The 25,930-nt window shown below is 36.8% G+C and overlaps 1 protein-coding gene and 1 long non-coding RNA gene across 3 annotated transcripts; one reads left to right on the forward strand and one right to left on the reverse strand.

Annotated features, from left to right (window-relative positions):
* Positions 1-57: 57 nt before the first annotated feature.
* LOC106104174 lies at positions 58-3,524 on the reverse strand. Its single transcript, XR_001225657.1, has 3 exons — positions 3,402-3,524; positions 1,961-2,387; positions 58-499 (listed from the first exon to the last, which is right to left on the reverse strand). It is a non-coding gene; the product is annotated as an uncharacterized LOC106104174 (long non-coding RNA).
* LOC106104170 (histone-lysine N-methyltransferase trithorax-like) lies at positions 2,568-23,355 on the forward strand. 2 transcript variants are annotated; one of them, XM_013284123.1, is made up of 13 exons: positions 2,568-2,656; positions 6,155-7,385; positions 7,618-7,809; positions 8,111-8,451; positions 8,563-9,099; positions 9,242-9,415; positions 9,823-10,041; positions 10,502-10,663; positions 10,753-20,403; positions 20,557-20,780; positions 20,928-21,055; positions 21,249-21,439; positions 21,705-23,355. In XM_013284123.1, exons 2-13 carry the CDS (start codon positions 6,308-6,310, stop codon positions 21,876-21,878), a joined length of 13,071 nt encoding a protein of 4,356 aa, XP_013139577.1. In that variant the 5' UTR covers positions 2,568-2,656; positions 6,155-6,307; the 3' UTR covers positions 21,879-23,355. The 2 variants fall into 2 exon arrangements, with proteins under 2 accessions (XP_013139577.1, XP_013139576.1); XM_013284122.1 differs by lacking the exon at positions 2,568-2,656 and adding an exon at positions 3,681-4,304.
* Positions 23,356-25,930: the final 2,575 nt, after the last annotated feature.

Raw genomic sequence — 25,930 nt, forward strand, 5'->3', positions numbered from 1 at the left:
ATCATTACTTGATTAATTGCACTGTTAGTAAACAATAAAATAATGTCTTACCTTATTTACAATTATCCAGAATCTCGTCGCAATAAACAACAATATTTTTAGTAAGCAATACTGTGATACAGGGCAGGGTACTTTATGATTTAAGTAAATTGATTTTTATACTTTCGATCACGTGGTCATGGGTTCGAATTTCGCCATTCAACTTTTCCCGTAAAATTTATCCTGAAAATACTGAACATGTGTTTCAGCAACAGAAACCCAGGTTAAATAAGAAAAGGATAAAAATAAAACGAACATCTAATTTGTATCGAAACGGTTAGCAGTAAGAAAACTCTATTAGAGTTATGCTCGCCTGTACAACCAACGCTCAATATGTATTTTTTTTTGTGATTGTTTTCGTTGTGTACAAAGTGTAAATAAATAAATAAACGAACAACCCTCTAAGATTCGAGCGGTGGAGACTTACATACATAGGTCGAAGAAGGCTGTCCCCCAATACCTGTGAAAACGCAAAGACAGAAGAAGAAACAACTCATTGAAGATAAACCATTAAAATCGCTCAATGAAAATCAGATGTTTTATGTAATTGCTAAAATAAAACTGTACCTAGTTACATATTAGTTAAAAAGTAATAATATAAATGTAAAGCTAGCGCTAAGAACAGAAATATTATTTTATAGCTTTATCTGTATGACGCAATTCCAATTAGTAGTATAATTGTTAAGGTGACCCTAAACACATACAACTTCAATATCGTACAATATAAAAAAAAATAACATAATACAAGCCTATTTAGGTACAAGTATATTTAGGTATTAAAAAAAAATCATTAAACACATTATGGACGTTAAGCATTTTAAAACCAAAGAACCTTCCAGCCAAACTAACGAGTTTATCGATCTTTTTATTATAATTATACGAGCAAGTTAAATGAACTGTTCAAGGTGAATTGCAGTAGTTATTTAGATGTTATTTCTGCAATTTAGATAAAAAGTAATATAATTAAATTTGTGTTTAATTCGTAATGTCGACTCAATTTCGTATAACGAAAATATCAGAACATTGACCTCATCCATGTTATACTGAAACTAGCCACGTTCACCACGGAACGCTGAAAAAGAAATAAGAAACCACGGTAATGGAAACAGCGGAGCTAGAGTAAATAGAATCGGATTGGCAGCGAGTGGCGTCAAATTAATCGCCTTAAAATCTTTACTATCATTTTAATTATTTGTCGTGCTTTTTCTTCGCTAGGTTCCATTTTCATTGGTTGACAAGGATGTAATTCGACGTCATTTCTTCATCATTATTATGTAATAAAATGTTCAATGTAGATAGTTGACTCCAAATGCTCTCCAGAAAGATAGTCCTGATGTCGCCCTAATCCAAATTAAGCTGTGGATGATATTTGCATTTAAACTGAACGACAGTACTAGGACTAGGTCTGCATTATAGTAGTACTAGCTTTCGCCCGCGACTCCGTCTTCGCGGAGTTAAAATAAAATGAATAGCTTATGTGTTCTTTCAGACTATCCTCTACGTCTATACCAAATTTCACTCGATATCCTTTCCGCCGTTTAGGCTACACACTCTAAAAAACATCCATCCGTCAAACTTCATCACATTTATAATATTAGTAGTTATAATAAATTAACTGCATTTGTGTCACCTATTATTTTTTTCCCCTATTTAAAGTTTTTTTTAAGATAAATTGTAAATTCAACAATAAAAAAAAATATATTTACCGTTAAAGTAAATATAATATTTACAACATTTTTAAGAATTCATTTCTATTCTTAATGAAATTAAAATAAATATTATGTATAAAATATTCATCGATGAAAAACATTTGTACTCAATAAAGCTTATTGGAATAAGAATAAGAAAGATCGACCTCTATGCTATATGAATCACTTTACCTACTCTAGCCTGCGACCCAAATAACACAAAAAATATCTACCTGCGCGTTAAGGGGTCTCACATTTGGGCATAATACGGACACACAGACAGTAAGCCGGTGAGGTACAGCGATTATCCTCCTTCCGAAAGCCGGCCTCAGTGAAAAATGTCCACAGACGGCGGGAGTCGCGTCGATCAATATTTTGTCAAGAGCTACACGGAAGTTCGCATCATACCTCGGTACCGCTCAAATTTGAACCGAAGTGCGGGCGTTCGCGCGCCACACGCACTCTACGCACGCTACGCCGCCGCGACTTACAATAAAAATCTTTACAAACTAAAAGAGTGTTTCGTGTGTTACTGTGATTCATTCGGGTGAGCCCCCATGAAGGGGAGTTTGTCCATTTTTATATTTCCAACGTGTCCCTCGCGGCATGCGCGCCGCTTGTACGCCAGTCGCTCTACTACAGTTTCACGCACCAACACCACTGCAAGGAAAGTAATGTAAATATTACTCATACCATAATATTTACAAACGAATTGTTATTTTCAAAACGCGAACGAGTCGTACTAGTGAAATGGATATGAAAGTGTGACGAAACTTGTGATGTTTAAGTGAAAATTTCTTAAAACAGTGATTGTGTACAGTTTATCTTCGATCCGAGTCGACTATGGTCGAGGACAAGCCGCCCGTACTCAATGTATTTCAGGAAGCGTTTCAGCAAACAACTTTTCGTTCACATAACTCACGCTAGAGGTCAGTATTGAATAAAGTTAGTACTTTCGTAATTTAATAACTCAGTATTCTAAGTGGAATTTTTAATCTTCCAATGTTGAATATATCTATATGTAGTTAGGGTTCAAGCACCGAAGCTCTTCCCTTTTACATCCCTTCTCCGCCCTTTACGCATGATCGACCGACGGAGTTGAGGGGTTCACTGCAAATAGGGTGCGAGCGCTGTATATACGTAGAAGTATGTTTGTGTATAAATAGTACTAGCGCCACGTACTATTGTTATAGCTATGAATGAATCTTCGCCGTTGATTATACATTAATGATTAGTTATTGCAGTTCATATCTATGAATTTTAGTTAATTATTTCTTTTAATTAGAAATAATACAAAATAATGCCCAATAATAATTGGAATTATATTCAGAGTCATCAATGACTTATAAAAACTGAATCTCAATATTTTTAGCTGTATCAGCTATAATTTTAAATAATAGTCGTAGTAAAATGTACTATAGACTTTAAATACGATGTTAGATTTAAGGTTTCTTTGAGAATTAAGTTTATTCAAATACACATAAAATTAGATATACCTTTTCTTAGTAATAAAATAAAAAAAACAAAATAAAAGGCAAAACGTAAACCACTTAGTTAATAAAGCAATTACTTAACAAGATCAGTGTAAAAGTTAATGATAAAAGATTTTTATTCGCCAATATAAAATTATGACAAAAAACAATCCTAATTGCTAACCAGCTATCCAACACTAACCATAAAGCGGATGATGTGCAAATCAAAACAAAGGCGCCACCGATCACGCAGATTGATCTTATTACTTGGCATTTTTATTGATAAAGTGAAATGAGTGAGTGAGGCGTCTATGCAGATAGATGCCGTATAGGAGCAAGACGTAGCGAGCGACATCGGACATGTTTGTTTTCATACCGGTCCGAATTAACGTCGCGATTGGTTCAAAATCCATAACTGGCCTCCGAGAGCCAGGTGTCGTTCACACCGCGGCCTCGCGCGCCTCGTCTCGTTAATCACTCGTGTTCGCTATTGTTATAGCGCGTCGTACAGCCATCTTTGTCAAATTACGAGAGATTCATTTCAATAATTCGGTTCATGTTAACAAATGGAACAAAACGCAAATACTGTTAGCGACGCGTCGTGCGGCCGAGTCGAGCACTTTACTACATTCTCTTTTGTTTTATCGTTGACGCTCCGCTGAATGGAAGCGTTACGACTTCAGCGTTAACGATCAGTCGACCATTAAAATGATGGATGATGTCGTTCTTTGCAAAAACTGTGTAAAGTGATCGTTTTAATAAATAATGTGAAGGGTGATAGTGCTGTTTATGTTTGGGTGTGCTTGTGATGAAAACTGCGTCGTAATTTGTTGTACACATTGCATAAATGAGTGGAATGGCGTTGTGGAGCGCGCGGGCCGGAGCATGCGCGCCAGTATCTTCGCGTTCGCTCGAAACGCACTGAGTGTCCTTCGTTTATGTGCGTATCAAAATGGGAAGGTCCAGGTTCCCCGGGAAACCGCTAAAGTTCCAGAACAGAAAGCGTATAAGTGTACTCTCGGGCACTGTTTACCATGAGACTGCTCAAGAAAACCACCCAGCCGCCCGCAGCTCGGGCGGCAATGATTTTACTGGGGAGAAAGAGGTAAAATGCGATGCCTAATTTTCAACAGTTTACAAGTAAATTACATAAAATTAACAAAATACACGCGGAAATGTTATGTTTACGTAATAGTTCCAAGCGCAAACGAGGCGCCAAACGTATTGTGGCGTCCAGCAATGTAGGAATTTTGACATTTAGTTATCCATACGATTTATCATGTCAACAAAGGCAAACGTCTACAGAATGCAACGTTTTGTAAAATGATTGTTTACGAAGTTTACTTATGAAATATTGAAACGACAATCGTATCTAAGTTGATTATTTGATTTTCTAACCTAACTTTTGGGGCCAACTGTAGAAGAATCTTTATACGATAAAACGGCAATTGTAGTTTGTAATCTTAACTAACAATAAATAGTTACTCGAAACTTATTCTAATGCATATTTCATATTTTTACTAATCGTACTAATTCAATGTCAATTCAAATTCAATATATTTAGTGACCTTAATATATTTTTTGAAATATGCATATAAGTTAAGGTATTAATTTTCATGAAATAGTACTATTAATACAATGAATTATGACATTGAAGTAATTCTTGTGAAATCATTATATTAACAGATGGTTATAAACAAACAATCAACTGGTTATCAAACAAATAAGGTTACCGTCACATGAATAGTCATTAATTACAAAAGAACTATAAAAAATATATAATGTTAGAGCTGTGTTATAGTAATCTTTGATTTTGAAACATAAAATAAACAGCCATTTCATAACTTTAATGAAATTCCAAAATTATCCATAGTAATACTCCTATCCTAAGATTACAAATGTGTTGGACATTCCAAACTCTTAATTGCTCATAGAAAGATCCCTATGACCTTAAAGCCTTAATTCACAAACTTTCACTTTTCCTAACATACCTACTTCAGAATATTCTATCTTACACTTAAAATCACTATACTGAAGTCCAAATGTAGCACCAGCCATTAATCTAAGCTGGCTGGCTAGAGGCTAATGATGCCCTATAATTATAAATCAAATTCATAATAGTTTTCATAACTATTTTACATTTTTGTCTCTTTGGGGGCAGACGTTTCCTCTGCCCTGCCGACATCCACATTCCATCCATCCATTACACCTGTAAGGAGTATTCCTAAATATTCAACCCAATATTACTCAGGGCTCATTATGCTAACACTAACATACTGCTCATTTTCTAAAAAATACACCTCATACTTTTAAAATTGTTGAAGCTAAGTCAGACACCCAGTTACTAGTTTTTAGTACATTCGGGTGATGTTCTAGAAATTCTATTTTTACTGAATAAGTGAGTCATTGTAACACTTTTTTGCACATGTTGGATTGTATGAGTCATGTTTTTTTGTAAAGATTGAAACATTATGGACTAATATTAAGTATAGTACTTTACATTTTTATAGAAATCATCACTGTATCAATAACTAGTTGTTGCTCAGGACTTCTTCAGCATTATGTTACTTAGTGATAACATAGCTTTTTAATGATGAAAGAATACTTGAAATTATCCCAGTAGTTTTTGAGTTATCTCAGTACATATAGAAATACAAATCATTCCTCTTTATATAATAGTATAGATATAGATATTTAATGACTTGTAATAATCTAAATATGACCTAATCTATAAATATTTTTGAATTTGATTAAAAAATATTTCTTATTAGCTGTAATATATGAGGCTTGAATATATGAGGCTTTTAATAATTTTTCCCATTCACCACAGCAACTTCTTTATGAACATGATTAGTAATTTCGATTAATAAATTTTTTCATTGTCCCTGTTTATAAATACTTCCATAATTAAAATGTTTGTGTTAAATAATAGTAATGAATTTAAAATCATTATAGGAAGAAGAGAAGAAAGAAAGTAATAATGAGAATGAGGAAAACTCTACCAGTGAGAATAAAGTAACTGAAGATACACAAAAGAACAAGAAGGAGCCTCCAGAAAACGGAGGCGACTTATCAAAATCACCAGTGCGAACTAGATCCCAAAACAAAATGGAGCCATCTAAAAGTGATAAACCTAAACCTGTGAAAAAGACTGTCACTTTTGGTACAGTGGAGAGCTGTGAAGATATATTTCTACCACTTAAAAAAGTTCCCATCAAACATCATGCACCTCTTGTATCCATCATCAAGAAGAAATCTTCATTAAAACAAACAGAATACTCCACATTTAACAGCATTCTCAAACCCGCAAAGCTGACAGATCTAAGTTCAAAGTCAAGCATTGAACAACAAGAAGGTTATTTGAGAAAGAATCTCAATCCATTATCAAAACCGATGAACAAATTTTCACAATTCAGTGAAAGTCGCTGTATTTCACCGCCACCAAGAAATATTTCGCCTATGGATAGGGAAACCGGCAATTCCAAGTTTGTTCTACCAGTCCGGAGTGCCCATTCATCGAGGGTTATTAAACCTAACAAAAGATTTATTGATGGTGAAGAACAGTCAACCATATCCAGTGCTTTAAGTTCTGGAAAAGTTCTTAAAAAGCCAAAACTAAAAAGGTTAGTCTTTAACAACCTTCATGATAATGATGATTCACCTGAAGAAGATGATGCAGAGAAAAATGAAAATGAAAAGAATAGAGACAAAAATATGCTATCCTCATCAAACTTATTCAAAGACAAAACTACAAATTCATTCTCTAACATCAACACTGGCAATCGAAAGTCCTTACGTGATCTATTCTCATTCGAAAAAGATTCTGAGTACTCACCAGATGAGAATTCAAATGTTGAGAATTTGGAAAAAGCAAAAACAAATGACCATAAGGAAGAAAGGACGGGGCATGCTATGCGGAAATTAATGGATATATCTGATGCCAGTACCTCTCCTAGTACTAGCAGTGGCTCCGAGTCTGAGGACAGTTGGGAAAGTGAGAGCCCTGCTGGCAGTGGTGACGAGGAGGAAAGACCAGCTTCATCAAGTCCCGAGAAAGACAAGTCTACCGCATCACAACTACTAAGGGGCAAAGTTATAATTAGAGAAGCAAGGCTGCAATTAAACACAACAACCCCATCAAATATGGGCTTAGATGGACCATTCTCTACTGTTGCACCTGTGTCATGTAAGCTTATTTGTAAAATATATTACTTATAAACTTAGAAATCTGACAACTATAAATCACTTACATGCAAAATACCATCTGTTTTTAGTAACATTAATCACTACTCTATTAAATAAAATAACCTTATTTTTGTCTGATGGTACTCAATAATATAAAGAATTTTTAAGTAATTTATTAAGATATTAATCCATTCTTCTTTTCCTGTGTTTGATTTTGTTTCTTGTACTTCCAGCACAAAACCCTCCTACCACTGTTACATGTGGAGTATGTGGTGCAGTCCGCTTCTATAGATTTGTCAAACAAGCACGCAAGTTTGGGATATACTCCTGTGAGTCATGCCGCAAGTTTATATCTAAAATGCTGAAGAAGGAAAAATTGTCTCACAGGACTGGTCCTGTTGTAATGCAGTGTCTCAAAGGAGAAGGTATGTATTTTTTTACAAATTATTTACAAGAATAGCTTTTGAATGCTAATAAAGTAGGATTTTAAATTAAATTTAATATCTGTACAATTAATTGAACATGTTTATTGTTGTAGTTTACAAGGAATATTTAGAATGTAAGTTATAATGTAGCTCTGTAGATGTAACAGTTATTCTATGCCACTATATTAAAATGTGTGGTCATATACAAAATGTGCAGGTTAATTCGGTGTATCTTGTCGTAGTTAATGTATAAAACAGTTGAGACATACAAATTTTTAATAATGTAAAAATAATTTGACAGGTAACTGCCATGTTCCCCCGATTGTCCGATCTCAACAATGGAAGTTGCTACGCTGCACAAATAAGACTCGTTGCCCAGCATGCTGGTTGAAGATGTGCTTGAAAGCCTTCCAAGTTCCACCAAATATCAGGGCGAGTTTGACAGCAATGCTCCCACCGCACATGAGGGCCGGTGCTAAGGCATCTGTACCTATAACACAAGCTAACCCGTTGCGGATTGCAAGCAATACTACACCTCAGCCAATGTTCACTGCTCTTGCTACCACTGAGAATGAAAACACCAAACTCTTTGGTACATTGAAAGTAACAAAGAAGCCATCAGAAGAGGTTGAAAAACAAGAGGTATGTTTTAAGTTGTGTTGTAATTATTTGTTTCCTATTTTGGTCATTACCATATTCTCTTTGTTTTTATATCCTCGATCCATTTTATAATCTACAAAAATATAATTTCAGGAGAAAGTTCAGAAAGAAACTAAAGAAGCTGAGGAAGCGAATGAAGACTTTAGTAACAACAGGAAACGTCGCCTCACAAGGGTGAAAGTGCGAAAGAAAGATAAGAGTGATGGCAAGCAAACAGAAGACCCTAAGAGGCAGAAAATGGAACTGAAAGGTCCAAGAGTTAAGCATGTATGCCGAAGTGCCTCTATAGTGCTGGGTCAACCGATTGCAACATTTCCCACTCAAGAAGAGAAGGATAAACCATCTTTGTCATCCGATGACGACAGTACTGCATTACCTGTTGATAAAGAAAATGGCCTGCCTGATATATCTGGTGGTGAATCTGAAATTGATACAGAGAATAAAACACAACAGATAGTCCCAGAAGTTATTAATAAAGACCCTGAAACAGAAGTTGTAGAGTCTAAGAAGAGAAAGGTGGAAGTTCCCGTTGCTAAACCACAAACAAAAGTGGAATCTAGTGAAGATGAAACTGTTATGGATCTAGTCCCAAAAAAGACGATACAGAAGCCATTGTCAAATATCACAAATGTGAGTAAAAACAAAATATACCTCAATTTCATTACACATTATATGTTCAAGTAATATCATGTATGTTTATGTTGTTTTTACATTTAAATTGCGTTTGGAAAATATAAATATTGTCCTAAATATCACTTTTATTATCTTACAGATTCGCGGCAGGTCACAGAAGTGTGGACAAAATCGTCCGGAACTGATTTGCGTTGATTTCTGGGAGAGCTATGATCCCGATGAAGTTTGCAGCACTGGATTTGGTGTGATTGGCACTGCACCATTCACTGTGCCCAGGCTGTGTTTCTTGTGTGGCAGCGCTGGCAATGAAAAGGTAAAAATTTTAAAAAACATTGTGTTTATACTTTAGTTTTTACCATTGCTGGACAAAATGTTCAAGATCTCTCTCCTTTTAAAGGCAAAATACTGTACCACAAATGACAGTCAACAATAATAATAATAGATTTACAAAAGTAACAGTGGTAGAGCCTGCTTTAACATCTTCGCACTGCAGGGCCGGCTCACCCGGTGTAATCCCACGACCACACAGAAGACTGGCGTGAAGTATGAGCAATTCCCCTTACACTCAGATGAGTGTGGTGCCGAAGGCCCGATTTTAGTGCCTTTTTCGTGGAATGTAGATTTGACGGTGGAGGAGATATATTGATAAAATATTTTCTAATTTCTACAGTATGCCAAGGTTTATAGTTATTATAGTTTACCTAATTCGGTGTATTGCAGATGTTGGTGTGCTCGAGCTGTTGCGAGTGGTACCACAGCTGGTGCGCGGAGGACGCGGGGCGCGGCGCGGGCGGCGGGGAGTGGACGTGCGCGCGCTGCGTGGCGTGCGCCGCGTGCTCGCGCTCCGCCGCGCGTCTGCGCTGCCGCTCCTGCGCGCGCCACCACCACGCCGCCTGCCTCGTGCCCGCGCCGCCCGACCACCGCAGCGACTGGCCTCAGGTAACTACATACTAACACATCATTACCACTTCATTAAGTGGTAGAGCCCGCTTTAACATCTTCGCACTGCAGGGCCGGCTCGCCCGGTGTTATACCGAGTGCGGAAGACAGGCGTCAAGTGGAAGCAATTCCGCGTACAGTCTGATGAGTGCGGTGCGAGATGCCTAATTTTAGTCCCTATCCCTTCCCAACCTTTTTAATACAACACTGACCTTTTTATAAGTTGAATACAACACCTGGTACGTATCTCCCTTACAATGTAAGAAATGTATAGTCCATAATAATGATAGCTTTATCTCTGGGTGTGCTACACGTGCTACCACAGAAGTGGAACATAGAGAAATCTTTGACGCTTTAAATGTGTTAATAAGGAAGAAATGTTAAATATCTGCTAAGACTAATATTTATAATGGTACTGCTAAGGCCAGTATTGTACAATGGTGTGTACTTATTCTTGCAGATATGCAGCGCCTGTCTTAAATGCAAGAGCTGCGACAGCAATCGCGTCAACAAGTTCGTCGGCAGCTTGCCGTTCTGTCGACCCTGCTTCAAGCTGCGCCAGAAGGGCAACTACTGCCCGCTCTGCCAAGCCTGCTACAGGGATAACGACTTTGACAGCAAGGTACCACTTTATAAACCATCCTTTTGTCTTATTGTAACAAAAATTTAAGTGTAATCGTATCATTAAATATTGCGTTTTCTCTTTTGTAGATGATGGAGTGCGGCTGGTGCGCACGATGGGTGCACGCGAGTTGCGAAGGTTTGTCCGGAGAAGGATACCAGCTGCTGTCAGCTCTGCCGCCGTCGATAGAGTACATTTGCTGCAAGTGTATGCCGCACGATCCGCCTTGGAGGAAAATGCTTACAGAACACCTAAAAACCAAGCTACTACACCTCCTTAAGCAACTTGCTAAAAATAAAAAGGCGTGCGCTCTGCTAAAACTTACACCGCACAAGAATACTCCAGTGCCCAACAAACCCTACCGTCTTATGTCGCCTCAGGCGATACGTAAGTTACATTTCGATACTGGAGATGAATCTATGAAGACTACAGAGACAAAAGTATACAGAAATATGGCGAGAGGACGGCGCAATAATCCGTCGCAAAACAAATTTGACGATACCAACGCCTCGCAAAATGTATGGCACTGCTCATCGTTGTTTACCGATGTAGAAATGGAGAAAGAGGATATGCCCCATACATCACACAAAGTGGTCAATCTGCAAGAACCACTGATGCAGAATAAAGAGATTTGCTTCTCGACTGGTCTGTATAACAATAAAACCGAATTTACGGCATCCTGTGTGGAAGTGCATGATAATTATCCACCTCAAGTGAAGACGGAAAAGGCCATGGCCATGTTGCCGACTTCAATACATGATGATAAATATGAAGCGATCTCTGATGATGACGAACCCGTTAATACCTTCCCTCAAGATCGAAGCGAACAAGACCTCAGTCCCGCGTTGATACGACAACCAGATTTACTGAACGAAGATGCGTCAGAAAATGATCTCAGTAGATTAATCTCCCCATCTTTACTTGATATCAAGAGAAGAGTGAATAGCGATGAATACATCTCATTAAAAGATTTCAATCATGATATGAAAGATGTAATTGTACGAACATCCAATGATGACCTTCAAACGATATATAAAGAATTATTCTTCGAGACATTCCCATGGTTTGATTGTGATAATAATTGCCTCCAACCTAATTTGGAAGTCGAAGGTGAACAAGATGATACTGAATCTCTTAAAGACCATGAGATGTCGGATAATAAAGGCGTGAATACAAAAGAGCAGTCGGTTGAGAAGCCACTAGACCAGATTGTGCCCAAGTTAGAATCTGAAGGAATGAATGCAGAGGAGGATCTATTGGAGTTTTACCCAATAGTAGATTCACGAACTTGTGTCCTGTGTAAAGTTGTAGGCGACGGCTCACCCGCGATGGAAGGTCGTTTGTTATACTGCGGTCAAAACGATTGGATTCACGCGAATTGCGCTCTTTGGTCAGCAGAAGTTTTTGAAGAAATCGATGGATCTCTGCAGAATGTTCATTCTGCAATTTCAAGAGGCAAAATGATCAAATGTGCTTCTTGTGAAGTGAAAGGAGCCAGTGTTGGATGTTGCGCCAAAAATTGTAGCGAAACATACCATTATTCTTGCGCAAGGAAGGACAGTTGTGCTTTTATGGACGATAAGAGAGTATTCTGTCCCACTCACGGGAAAGATATCCCTAAGAAAAGTTTGCAAAAAGATGCCGACTTTGAATTAACTAGACCTGTGTATGTGGAGCTAGATAAGAAAAAGAAAAGATACAGTGAGATAAGTAAAGTACAGTTTCTAATGGGTTCTTTAACGGTACATAGTCTTGGCAAAATTGTTCCATCTGTGTCTGATTATGAAGAATTTCTGATGCCGGTAGACTTCTCATGCTCACGTCTATTTTGGTCTTGCAAAAAACCATCAAAGATAGTAAGATATACGATAAAAACTAAATTGATCCTTGCCGAACCATTGCCGGGTTATGACTTTGGTGTAAACATAACTGTTGATCACACAATGGATGTCCAAATCGTCGAAAGAGCGATTGCGGAAATTGGCGCTTGGCATCAAAGCCTAGAAACAAGATCGAAAACTGTTCTTATGTTGAAGAAAGATAAGTCACCAATTAAGTTTGGCAATTCGGTGACTTTAGAAGATTTGGCTGTAAAGCAAGTTATTGAACATCTTTTGGACAATGTGTGCAAACAAGAACAACAAGATGAAGAAGAGCCCCAAAACACGGCAGACCTTTTGCCGCCAGAAGTGAAAGACGCTATTTTTGAAGATCTAAATCATGATCTTTTAGATGGAATTTCAATGCAAGACATATTCCCGAAACTTATGTCATACGAAGATCTCGTTGCAATGGATCTAAAGAATGAATTTTACGGCGCAATGAGTCAATCAGACGATAAAAGTGATTCGCGTTCGACAGACTTTATTGATGAACTTTTAAATGCGCGACTAGAATCAGGCAATAAGGAGTTAAAGAGAAGCAAATCTGAGATGCTTTTGCAAAATCATAATCTCAAAAGTCTAACAACCGGTCGGGGCCAGCAAAGATCGACTAGTTTGACGTGGAACAATAAATTCGACACGAGCTTGTTATCGTCAACTATAAAAAGATGCAAAATAGGAAAATCTTCGACGGTTACTGGAAAACTAAGTCCAGTTCAAAGAGTTGCGTTAACAGAGAGTACGTTAGAACCGATCAAGGAAAGTGAAGGAAGCAGTAACATTGATAAGAAAAATAAACTTGAAAACGTTGCAAATACAAGTAACATCTGTGAAGAGGCACCACATACATCTGGTGTCAACTATCGCGCAATAGCAACAACTCCTAAACCAAAAGACGACAATTCTAATGATAAAACTGACAAATCTGAAGGATATTACCCAGATGTGATTGATTTCTATACTAAAATACAGTGTAGCCCAATATCGCAATTAGACGGTGCCGCGGATTGGTCTGGCTCTGAAAGTACTTGCAGTTCGCGACCAAGTAGCCCTAGGGATGAAGATTTTACGCCCATCCAGCAACTCGATGGGGCAGAAGATCATACCGGCAATGATAATATGCAAAGGAATCATTCCAATCAATTCCTGTATAGAGCAAGTGGAACCGAAAGTACATATACTGTCACTATTGCCGGCAACGCTATAAGCGGACAACCAGAACTAGTCATGAGGCCGTTAGACGACAATTCAGGAGCATCCGGTCAGCTCGAGCAACTTGTTAGATGTGACCGATGTCAATGTACGTATAGAAATAAAGAATCATACGATAGACATGTGCCATCATGTGACATGATATCAACTAGCGAAAGTGAGAGTGAAAATCCTAAATCTCCCGAAAATAGAACTTTGACAACCTTACAAAATGCTTTCCAAGGTGCATTCGCTCAACCGATGATAATACATGCTGGAGTTGTTAGTGGAACTGAGAACTCTGTTAAAGCTGAAGGTATATCGGCGCGAAGGACTTCAATTAACACGAGGCAAATTACAATTAATGGAACGATTGTGGAAACACCTTCTCCTGGTCCGACGAATGAAATGACAATGACGATTACAGAGCAAATGAAGTCGGGCACCGTTATATTTGATCAAAGCAAAACTACTAATGTTCAAGTATCTGCAAACCAACAAGTGCTATCATCGCCACAGATCGTCGTTACACCGCAAATGTTATTGCCCCCTAAAACTAGCACAACAGGTGGACAGAAAATGATGACTCCCCAAATAATAACGCAACCAGGACTTCTGCCTTACAATATTTGCGTTAAACCTGGAAATGGAAATGCAAATATACAACAAATTCAAGGAAGCGCGGACATGACGCAACTTTTATCGGGCGCAGGAGGAATCCAAGTTATATCATCCAATTCAAATCAAGTGTTGACAATCCCCTCGAACCAAACTGGAAATATTACACCCATTATCCAGGGCAAAAATCAAGTAACAAATTTCCCGAACATGGCGAGTGCGTCGTCGATAGCACTACCGGTGAATTCTATTCAAGGCATGCCAAACTCATCAATCATACAGAATATTCAGCCTATGATCAGGCCACAAATACAAGGAAACCCTACTATTGTTGTTCCGGCGATGACAGCCCAAAGATTAACATCCCCTAATTCACAAAAACAACAGATTATTCTTCCTGGAACACCCCAAAAGTCACCGAAAAAACAACCACCTCATGTTCAACCGAAACCTATTTTCCATGCTGCTAATCGTGGAAGAGGACGCCCGATGCCAAAGCCGACTACGATAAAGAGGCAAACCAAATTGGAAAAAACATTCACCACAATCAACCAATCGCCACTCGGACCTGGCAATACCGTTATACAACTTCAAACAAACAACCAGACAGGACAACCATCAATAATAGTACAGCCCGTGGCTAATCAGAATATTATGTCTGCTTATGTTGAGGCATTGTCACAGCAACAGAACCAGAATATGCAGTATATTGCAACCATAGCACCACAAAATGATTTTAAAACAGCACCGACACAGTTTATATCACAAGGTGGACTTATGCCACAAACATTTCAAATACAGCAAACTGAAAATGGTGGCTTAGTCGCCGTACCGAGCGGCGGTATTCCAGTGTTACTACCTCAGGGAAATGTCGGTATTTTGCCACAAACAATACAACAAGGCGCTACAATCCTTCCTCAAGGCACAATACAAGCTCAAGGCATTATTTCTCAAGGTCCCAATGGACACACAATCCTGCCTCAAGCAATACATACCCAAAATGGTACAACTATTATACCGCAAGGCACAATTCAAGGCTTAGCGCCAGGGACAATAACATCGCAAACTGCTACGCTTCTGCCAAATAACACCTTACAGACCGCAGGAGCTACGGTCGTGCCTCAAAGTGGTATTGGAAATGGACAGACTACTATAATACCAAATGGGGCCTTGCCATCACAAGGCAATACGTTGATTTCTTCGACACCAGGAGCTACAATAATACCACAAGGGACATTGCTGCCACAGTTTTGTAATGATCAAGTGTTACTAGGTTCCACGCCTACTTTGGAAATGGTTACTGACCCCTCAGGCTGTATGTATCTTACGACAACACAGCCTGTTTATTACGGTTTAGAAACAATCGTTCAAAATACAGTTATGTCATCTCAGCAATTTGTGTCCACGGCTATGCAAGGTGTTTTAGCTCAAAACAGTAGTTTTTCGGCGACCACAACTCAAGTGTTCCAAGCTAGTAAGATAGAACCTATAGTTGAAGTGCCCACTGGTTATGTGGTTGTAAACAATGTTGGCGAAAGTGTATCTTCGCAAGCCGCTTCTTCTACACCTAACGTGGTAACGGCACATACAGTACAATCGACGCCACAAACATTGAAGACGGTTAAGACAAGTGTTCCGAATATAACATTACAACCATTACCCGATAAACAATCGAACAACAATAATCGACAAACACCAAAAGTGATACAAATGAGCGCTGCACCAATAACCGTTGGTTCACAATCTGGTATTGGTAACTTAATGACTGGACGGCAAAGCGTCAACCCGATTACATCTCAGATACATGGGATGTCAATATCGAATTCTGTACAGAATATGCAGAAGACCAATATGTCTAAACCAAACAATATAACAATGTCTCCGAATGTAACTTTAGTATCGTCAACGGGTCAACCATTAATGGCTATTTCTCAATCTATACCAAACTCGGGGTCATCGTTTTCCATGCAATCAATTCCGTTATCTCAACCAATAGTGTCAAGTTCAATTGCTCCATCCTCTAATAAAAACAACATAAAAATCGAAAACTCCCATGTAATTGAAATAAGTGGCAATTTACAAGATAATTCCAACTGCACAAGCTTACCTACAATAAGCGTTACACAAAGTATAAAATCACCTACACCTTGGAGATTAAACCAAAATAACAATGACAACAAAATAGAATTGCAAAATATTTCATTAAAATCGAATCACACCACAAACAACTCTGGAATTAATGTTCAGAATAATTTATCTGGCCGTCATATTTCGCACAACGAACCCGATAAGATTAATCAAAACTGTATGATGTCGATACAAAATAATGGAAACGCAATATCTTCAGGAAACTTACATTCCCATCAATTTGAGTCCAGCCTCAACGTAAGCCATCATTCTTCAAGTCACACGACTTCGAACAACGTAATTCAGATAACAGCTGGTAATATTTATCCTCCTTCATCAGTGATGAACAGTAATTTTAATGCAGACACTACTATGAAACTCAGCAAGATTAACGCTCTTTCAAAAACAGAAGATGGGCACTTGAATTTCAATCAAGAAATCATGGCTTCACATTCGCAACAACATTCTCACAACGATAAAGCTTTTCAAAATATTGGGAACAATGACAAGCATAATTCTGAAGGCATTAATAATCAAATGAATATTCATAAGTTAAGCAGTTGCCAAGTTGCAGGAAATATGGGCAATTCGCCGTCCATCAGTATTATTCCTCACGTGATTCGTCCTCAAATGCAAAACAATCAAAATCCGATGTCAGTGTCGAACAATGGAAATCAAATGTGTTCGATATCTAATAACTCTCATGGGCAAGTTCAGATTTTAAATTCTGCGAGCAATTCTATGCAAAACATTAATATGTCTTGCCAGGAGGCTGCAAACAACAGAATGAACAATTCTGTGTCATGCGATAGTAACATGCATCATACTAATCAGCAACACGACATTTCCAATTCAATGCTCAGTAACTCAAATTTAAATCATGGAAACATGACAATGATGTCTCATGATAACAACCAACATCCACCCTCGAACCAAATTCATATAATGAATGGTCAAATTCAACATAATCGGCAACTAGAAAATAACCAAATGCAAGCTATGAATCAAGGATCATCTAACAGAAGTTTTCATGACAATATAATTGGAACACAGCAAAGTCACAATCAAAATATGTTGTCAAACCGAAGCACACCAGATAATAATAACTTAATGAATCAATCTATAAATATGCATAATATATCCAACAGTCACAGCATGAACCGATCGGAATTAAATGACTTAAACCACTTACATATGAATCAAACATTAACCAATATGAATAACATGCAAAACAATAGGATGATGATGGATAATATGCAATCACATGCAATTAATAATATGAACCATCAAATGCACTCAAACAGACCTATGGATAACATGCATAATCAACAAATGCATTCGATGCAACAAATGAGTCACCATATGAACAGTTCCAGCAGACAACAAATGGATAATAACATGCATATGAATCAACAAAACATGAATATGCAACAAAATAGACAAATTGACAATATGCACCATCACCAGCATCCTATGTCTAATGTGATGCAAATTCAAAATAATCGGCAACATATTGACAGTAACATGATGAATATGCATCAACATGTAACTAATCAAATGCATAATCGACAGCAAATGGATAATAGTATGGGTATGCATCACATGTCTGGTAATACGCCTAGCATGAATTTAGGTAATAATATGGATAATACAACTAGCCTCCAAGGCATGCATACCAACAGACATGACAATGGTTCCATGACTATGCAAAATCTCAACGCAATGAATCAAATACAAAATAATAGGAACTCGATGGAGCACTCTAGTCTCATGCAGCATCATATCAATAACATGAACTCTATCAATAATATGAATATGCATAACAATATCAATAATTCAATGCAGATCACAAACTCAAACCATCAATCAATGTCAAATTCGTTGATGCATGGCCCAAACATTCCAGATATCAAAAATGACATGCAGAATTCATGCAGCGGCAGCTGCTCTAATAATTCACAACAATTTACCAACAGTCAATCCTCATTTGAAATGTGTTCCAATATTAACTCCAGTAATAATTTAAACATGGGCAGTGGTAATATGATTCACGGTATGAATGTCAACAATTCAAATCTTTCAAACAATATGATGATGAGTTCGACAAATAATAGTATGTATGGCGCTAATACTCAGAATAACCTAACAGGCCATGATATGCTGATGAACTGTAACAACAGCAATGACCACAGCGTTAACAATTTGATGTCGGGAAATAATAATCATATGATCATGAATAACTCCCAGCCTCACTCTACTGCTACTCAACATTTAGGGAGTCAAGTTCCCAACAACACTCAAATCAATATAAGTAGCTGCAGTTTGAGTAGTAACAACAGTACACAAAATATAAACAACATGGAGAATCCAATAAATAGACCAAATGTAAATGAAACACCTAAATTCCAACAAGAACCTATCAGGGGGAAAAATATAATGGGTCCTCCTCCGAATCCCAATGTACCTCATAACAACATAAGCAATGATTGCGCAAAGGTTAATATTGTCTCTAATGACAAACAAAATCACGCAATATCTGTTAACAACCAATTGGGATATATGCAGATGAATTCACAAAACAATAGAGTTATTAATCTTCCAGAAAGGAACAGATTGAATAATACTAACATTGAAAACAATATCAATACACATGTGCCCCAACAACACAATATACGTGTTGTAACAAATAATAGTAACAGCAATGTAGGTGGTATTGCCGCTGAGCCAAGTCTAGGCTTCCAACAGAAAACTGAAAATAATAGCACAATGATTAATGTTCCTTTCCAAGCAATACCTAACAGTGCACCCATGAATATTAATGTAAATTCTAGCAACAATACTGTTAATATTACAGTCCAAAACAACCTTGTTGACCCAAAAATTGCTTCTAAAGCTGCAGCGGATATCAGTTTTCCGCTTCAATCAAACAGCAATTTGTTACAGACTCAGAATAGTAGTAATAGTAACATGATTTGTATACCTGTCCAACAAAATAGTACAATTAGTTTGCCATCTCAAAACAGTACTAGTATTACATTGCCCAAAGCGCCACCTACTCAACAATCTGGAATACCGACCAATGTTGTAAATCCTATGTCTATGAGACCAATGAATAGAGTTCTACCATTGCACAGAGACGGTCAGAGTAAATCGTCAAAAGCCGCCGGTACCAGTAAAACTCCATCTGTTCCCAAACATAGGCCGGCCACTCAGGTGAGCCAAGATATGCCAGATTTAAGTGTAAAAGAAGAGACCATAGACAGTGATTTAGAAAAAGCTATCGAAGAATCTAAACGGATGCTCGAATTAGAGAGAGCGAAGCGAGAAAAAGAAGAAAGAGATGCGGCACGAGCTATACAAGTGTCTACGAAGATGAATCAAGCTACTACAAGTGGAACATCGAGTGCGTCAGATATTAGGAATAACGAACCTATTGTAACGGTTGGTCAAATGGCATCATTACCCAGTTTAGATTCAGACATGGATGTGGAACCCCCCAAAGTGTTGACCGAAAAGGATACAAATCGATCTTTACAATCCAAAATGACAAATGCTCCTACTAAACTAATGAAGAGACCGTTAAACGATAAGAAAACTGAAAGCGAAACAACTGTTACCAAGAAACAGAATAAACTTACAAAGGGTCAAGAGAACAAAACAGCGCAGCCGAAGCAAGCACCTGACCCGCCCAAAGACGACGGGCCTAAATTAATTTACGAAGTGACATCCGAAGACGGATTTAGTTATTCTTCCGCATCACTAACTGATCTCTGGTCTAAAGTGATTGAGGCTGTGCAAAACGCACGAAAACAATCCGGTATGCCGCTCATACAGTACAATCTTCCTTCCACATTATCCGGCGCTCATCTTCTTGGACTAAACAACAATGCCTTAAGATATCTGATCGAACAGTTACCTGGAGTAAGTATAATCAATCTCCTATACTTAAACCTAATTATTTACAATTGTATGAATATGAATAATGCAAAGATCTAGATTAGTTAGATTTAAACAAGCATATCAAATAGTATAATTGAACAAAGTTCAGACACTAATAAAGATAAATATTTACAGGCAAGTCGTTGTACGAAATACAAGATCCGCCAAGGTCGTCCACTAAGCAGTTGGGATAACAATCTAGACCTGAGCGAGGGCTTCAAAGAGAGCCCATGGGGTAGCGCTCGCACCGGCCCCGTCGCCCGCAAACAGAACCATGATATGTTCAGCTGGATGGCCTCGCCCTTCAGGGAGGAACCACCGCCCTTTGGAGGACAGGAAAGCGAGAGTTTGATTTCAAGGTAAATTTTATTTTAACTTATGCCTGTCATATGTGTTGAATTTAACGAAGATGAGAAAAAAGCCGGTGATAATATATTAGAATTATATACAAGAAGGCAGCTATATGTGTTAAAACATATTATCTTTAGCAATATGTTATATTACAGACGGCTGGCGACACTGCCCCCGGCGATGCGGTTCAGACAACTCAAAGAGACGTCGAAAGCTTCGGTCGGTGTATACAGGTCGCATATTCACGGACGTGGCTTGTTCTGCAAACGAGATATTGAAGAAGGTAAGATATTAATACACTTTATAATATATCTAGAATACATGTGACTTATGATAGGGATCATAAACGCCCTTCCCAGCACCCAGCCAAATCTCTATGACATTTTCATTTTAACTTGTGGAAACATACCTACCAACACTTGATGTAACTAGACATTTAAGCACTTATAAATTGTGAAATTTGGTATTGTTTACAGGTGACATGGTAATAGAGTACGCGGGCGAAGTTATCCGTGCGGTGTTGGCGGACCAGCGCGAGAAGCGGTACGAGGCGACGAGCGGCCGGCGCGGCGTCGGCGGCTGCTACATGTTCCGCATCGACGACAACCTCGTCGTCGATGCCACCCTCAAGGGCAACGCAGCGAGGTTCATCAACCACTCGTGCGACGTGAGTACACACAATCCCACACAAGTCAACCATGTTACATACATAGCAATCACTAAAATTGCCCAACATAGAATGCAAGCCAAAGCCAAGTCAGATGAACTCTTTTTCCTTATGTGTGTGTGTGGCTGTGTGAAGTAAAAATGATTATCTTGCCCACACACAAAATACGCATCAGTCATTGAAAAATAGTTTCCTAATATATTTAAGTTTGAAAATTATTTCTTCTTAAGTATGTGTTAGTTTAAACAATATGTTATAATTTCAGCCTAATTGCTATTCCCGTGTCGTGGATATCCATGGCCACAAGCATATTCTCATTTTCGCGCTGCGGCGCATCACAGTCGGCGAGGAGTTGACCTACGACTACAAATTCCCATTCGAAGAGGTCAAAATTCCGTGCACGTGCGGTGCCAAGAAGTGCAGGAAGTACCTTAACTAAACAAGTGAAATAACAGTGTGTGTGTCAATTAACGCCTCAATTAGGCGAGTGTTAATAAAAACAAGTACAGAAAACTAGCATAGCATTACAATGAATTGTCTGTGTAGTGTGTCTAGTTTATTTTTCGCGACGTATGAGCTATAGCTCTTTATTACAGGCTTTATTCGGTAGCATAATTGAATAAGTACATAATGGATTTAGAAATAACATTTTAAAAAACAGATTAATGGTTTAGACCCGAGAAGACAGTGTTGTAATGGATCTCCTTGTAATGGATTTTGTGAGGAATGTGCAGTTAGAAATACTGGGTCGAGCACAATTTTTAAATGTAAATATGTATTGTAAGACAATAAGTCAAATTCACATATCTCTTTCCCACCTTTTTAGTCTTGACATATTCAGTGCCACACTTGGACATGCGTTTCCATGAATCTTATTATGATCTCTTTTATTTTGAATCTACCCAGTGTTTGGAATTGTTGGATCATGTATATTATATTGATTTATACTTAAAAATATATCCTTATTTTGTGATAAGTTTTTTATATGTATACATTGTGTAAATATTTTAGTTTCCCCTTTACGTACGATTATTAAGGTTTCGGCAAAGTATAGTGTTTACACTGGAAGTGGATGTGATATGTTGGGCCCGGCTCGGGCGGGAAGGGTTAGTGTTATGGTACAATGTCATTTGTTCCTCATTATGTTTTTACATTTCATAATTTGTGATTGTTTAAGTCTCGACTTGTACATAAGTTTTAACACGCAAGTAGTACATTCGTGAAGAGATTAGGCAAGTCGCAAGTACAATGTTACATTTTTTTTATTAATTCTAACGTGTAATGTATAGCGAATTTGTAAATAAGAGGAATTATCTGTCATAATAATTTTATTTAAGCGACAAATCGTTTTATTGTAGTCATAGTGTTAAGTTGTATTTTATAAGCGTTAATGTACTGTATATAAGTTATTAGGTGTGCGGGATGAGATGGGATATGTTAAAATCGATGGAATGCTCATAAAAACAGAAACGGCTCCCAGTCAGGTATAGTTTAAAGAGAAAATGCACATTTGTTAGCTTTAATGTATTTTCAGCACAGCTTGGGTTTTGAAACACATTTTACTTTATTGTTTTTTTTTGGTTATATGTGTGTTAATTGATGAACCAAACTTAATAGTATTTTTAAGCATCACAGTTTATCATCACAGTAATAATAAAAGTTTTGTTACATCACATGAGAGCCAATAAGTGTAGATGTGATACCGAATGGTAATAGTCTTATATTAGTTTGAATTATCTACTGCATCTTACAATAGCAGTATTAATGTAATGTCGTTCCCAATATTTTATATAAACGGTCTATAGCAGAATATACATATAGAAGTAGTTCCCAAATCAATCTTTTACATTATACATAATCAATATCAATTATATATAAACATTTATATTTTAATGTTAATGACATAATACTTGTTTAAATTCTAAATGAAATTAATGAAAATTTTACAAATTTTCATTAAAAAATCAAACATTGAATTTGATTGGTCTTAATAACATTAAAATATAAATATTTATAATGAATATTAATTTAAATAATTACGGACCTAGTCTTAACTCTACATTATAATCTAGTTATATTGTAACAACAGTGAGCCATTATTTCTTCTTTACATAATATACACAGTGGTTGTTATTTTGTTTACATTTGATACAAGAATGTAGTCGGAAAAATTAACTTACATCGAGTTAATATTATGATAATAAAGTTAAAAGTACAGGTAATTTTAATGACTATAAAATTATGATTAACATCTATTTTTTAAATATTTAGTTTTGTATTTGAATAATATTAACATGAATTTCGCCTTTCCTATACCTTGGTTTTATTTCATTTTTCAGTTTTTCGGAGCCCAGTATTTTAATGTTTTTAAATAATTAATATTTTTTACAAATAAAACAATGATTAATTTGATGTAATGGAAATCATGCTTTAAATTGTCTGCATGTATAATTTGTTAGTCTTGTGTACAATTTATAAATGAATTAGAAAAGACCAAATCACTAAGTGATGAATCATTATTTTCTTTTTAAGTGTAAATGTCTGCTCTTGATATTATTTTGTGTTAAAAATAATGCTTTTATTTTTAATGTACACATGCCATTTTGCCTAATGTTATTATAAATTATATTATATTGCTTTAAAAGCACCAACTTTACAATGCATAGTTCTATGACCTGTCTACATTTATTACTTTATTTATTTCTATCATTATTTTGTATTGTGGTAAATTTTACCAAAAATAAAAATACTAAAATGTGCTTTATTGCTTGTTTTATTTCAAAACACTAAAACAACGTATACATCTTGTTCCATTTCAAATCATTTCTCATGATATTTCAGATAATTAAGGTAATACATGCTAATTCTGAAAACCCGGCTATATTTTATTTAGCTTGAATAATTGTAACTTGATCAATAGAATGGTTGAAAAATATGCCAGTATTTTTAAACGTGTTTATAGTTGTAACGCCAAGCCGAAAACGTTAACAATACAGTACATGTATTTATTTTCCCAACGAACGGTACAGGTCGCATCGGTCGCTGTGTCCCAGAAATAAGCGGCAGCGGTATGGAGGCCAGCTCCGTTTCTTTGAGTTATCGTTATTCTCACTATAAATAATTCTAGTATCAGCAGTTGCTAAAGTGAGGAGGAATGGTCGACTAGAGAAGAATGACCGAATAGTTAAGAAGAATGACCGACTTGTTAATAAAAATGACCGACTAGTAAGGAAAAATGACCGACTAGTAGTAAGAAAAAATGACCGACAAGTTAAGAAGAATGACCGACTAGTTAAGAAAAATGTCCGATAAGTTAAGAAGAATGACCGACTAGTTTAGAAGACTGTGTAATAATCTAAATTACTAGTCGGTAAAGAAGATCAGGCTGAATAAGAATGAATGACTAATGAAAAATAATAACTGATTAAAGTGGATGATGACTACTAAAGAATACTGATTAATTAGTAGAAAAGATCGAGCTGCAGTTATTTATAGAATATTCTTACATATGTATTTGAACGGCTTATTTAATTTGTTCAGTCTTGATAGAGTTTTTTCGGTAATTATAGAAATCCATTGCGGTGTGCGTGAATGACTGTAAGTATTGCCTCCAAGGCAAAGTTCAATGTTGTCTCTAACAATTTTCTGGACTTCTTCTACATTAAACACAACATTCTAAAATATATTAATAAATTATTATAGTAAAAGATTATTAACGATGAAGAATGATTTATTATTCAAGTAACAAATACTTTTGCTTAAAATAATTTCTATACCTCATCATCATCAGCGTTCGCCATGTTTCAAATAAATTTTTGAAGTTGATTTGGCAGTTAAATTATTTTTTATTGTTATACAATCAAAGATACTAAAAATGCGTTTTATGGACCAACTTTACACATCACTTTGATTGAACTTTTTTTATGCCAATCGTTTGATAGGGTTTGTGGGAAATTAAATATCTTTTGAGAGTTTTAATACTTAGTAACTACGTTTTTTTTTAATAATGCGCTGAACATGTCGCGGCAAAAGATATAAGATATAATACGATATACCTCCTAAACGGCCTAACGGAACTCGGTGATATCTGCCAATGCTACAGATGTAAAACATAGTTGAGAATAAAATTAATTCTTTTTATGCACAGTTCACTCTTGGCCAGTAGCTATAACTGTACTGTTATTCAACTGGCACAGTGTGAACGCTTACAGGCACCAGTTATTCCATACAATCTATGACTAGCCGTCGTAACTTTTCCATTGTACTGGTCAAGTGTGTACCGGGCAAAAGTCAGTAATTGATGAGATGAACGGTGCTGCGAATATCACACTAATAATTAAAATTGTTTATACGGAGGAAGTGTCTACATCCGTCTGCTCTCGAACGATATTTCCCTTCCATCAAACCATCTCAAACTATTTCCATAAAAAGGTAATAAGAAAATTAGTGCAAAGTGGGCAACTTCTCTGAGGTGTCAAATCAAACGTCAAT

The sequence above is a fragment of the Papilio polytes genome, unplaced genomic scaffold (genome assembly GCF_000836215.1).
Source record: "Papilio polytes unplaced genomic scaffold, Ppol_1.0 DF823691.1, whole genome shotgun sequence".
NCBI lineage: Eukaryota > Metazoa > Arthropoda > Insecta > Lepidoptera > Papilionidae > Papilio > Papilio polytes.

What these genes read in the sequence shown, in the direction of transcription:
- LOC106104170 (XM_013284122.1), top strand. Translation starts at nt 4,152, where the DNA reads ATGGGAAGGTCCAGGTTCCCCGGGAAACCGCTAAAGTTCCAGAACAGA. An exon ending in ATTTTACTGGGGAGAAAGAG is followed by an intron (nt 4,305 to 6,154) that starts GTAAAATGCGAT and finishes AAATCATTATAG; the next exon opens with GAAGAAGAGAAGAAAGAAAG. An exon ending in GCAGTGTCTCAAAGGAGAAG is followed by an intron (nt 7,810 to 8,110) that starts GTATGTATTTTT and finishes ATAATTTGACAG; the next exon opens with GTAACTGCCATGTTCCCCCG.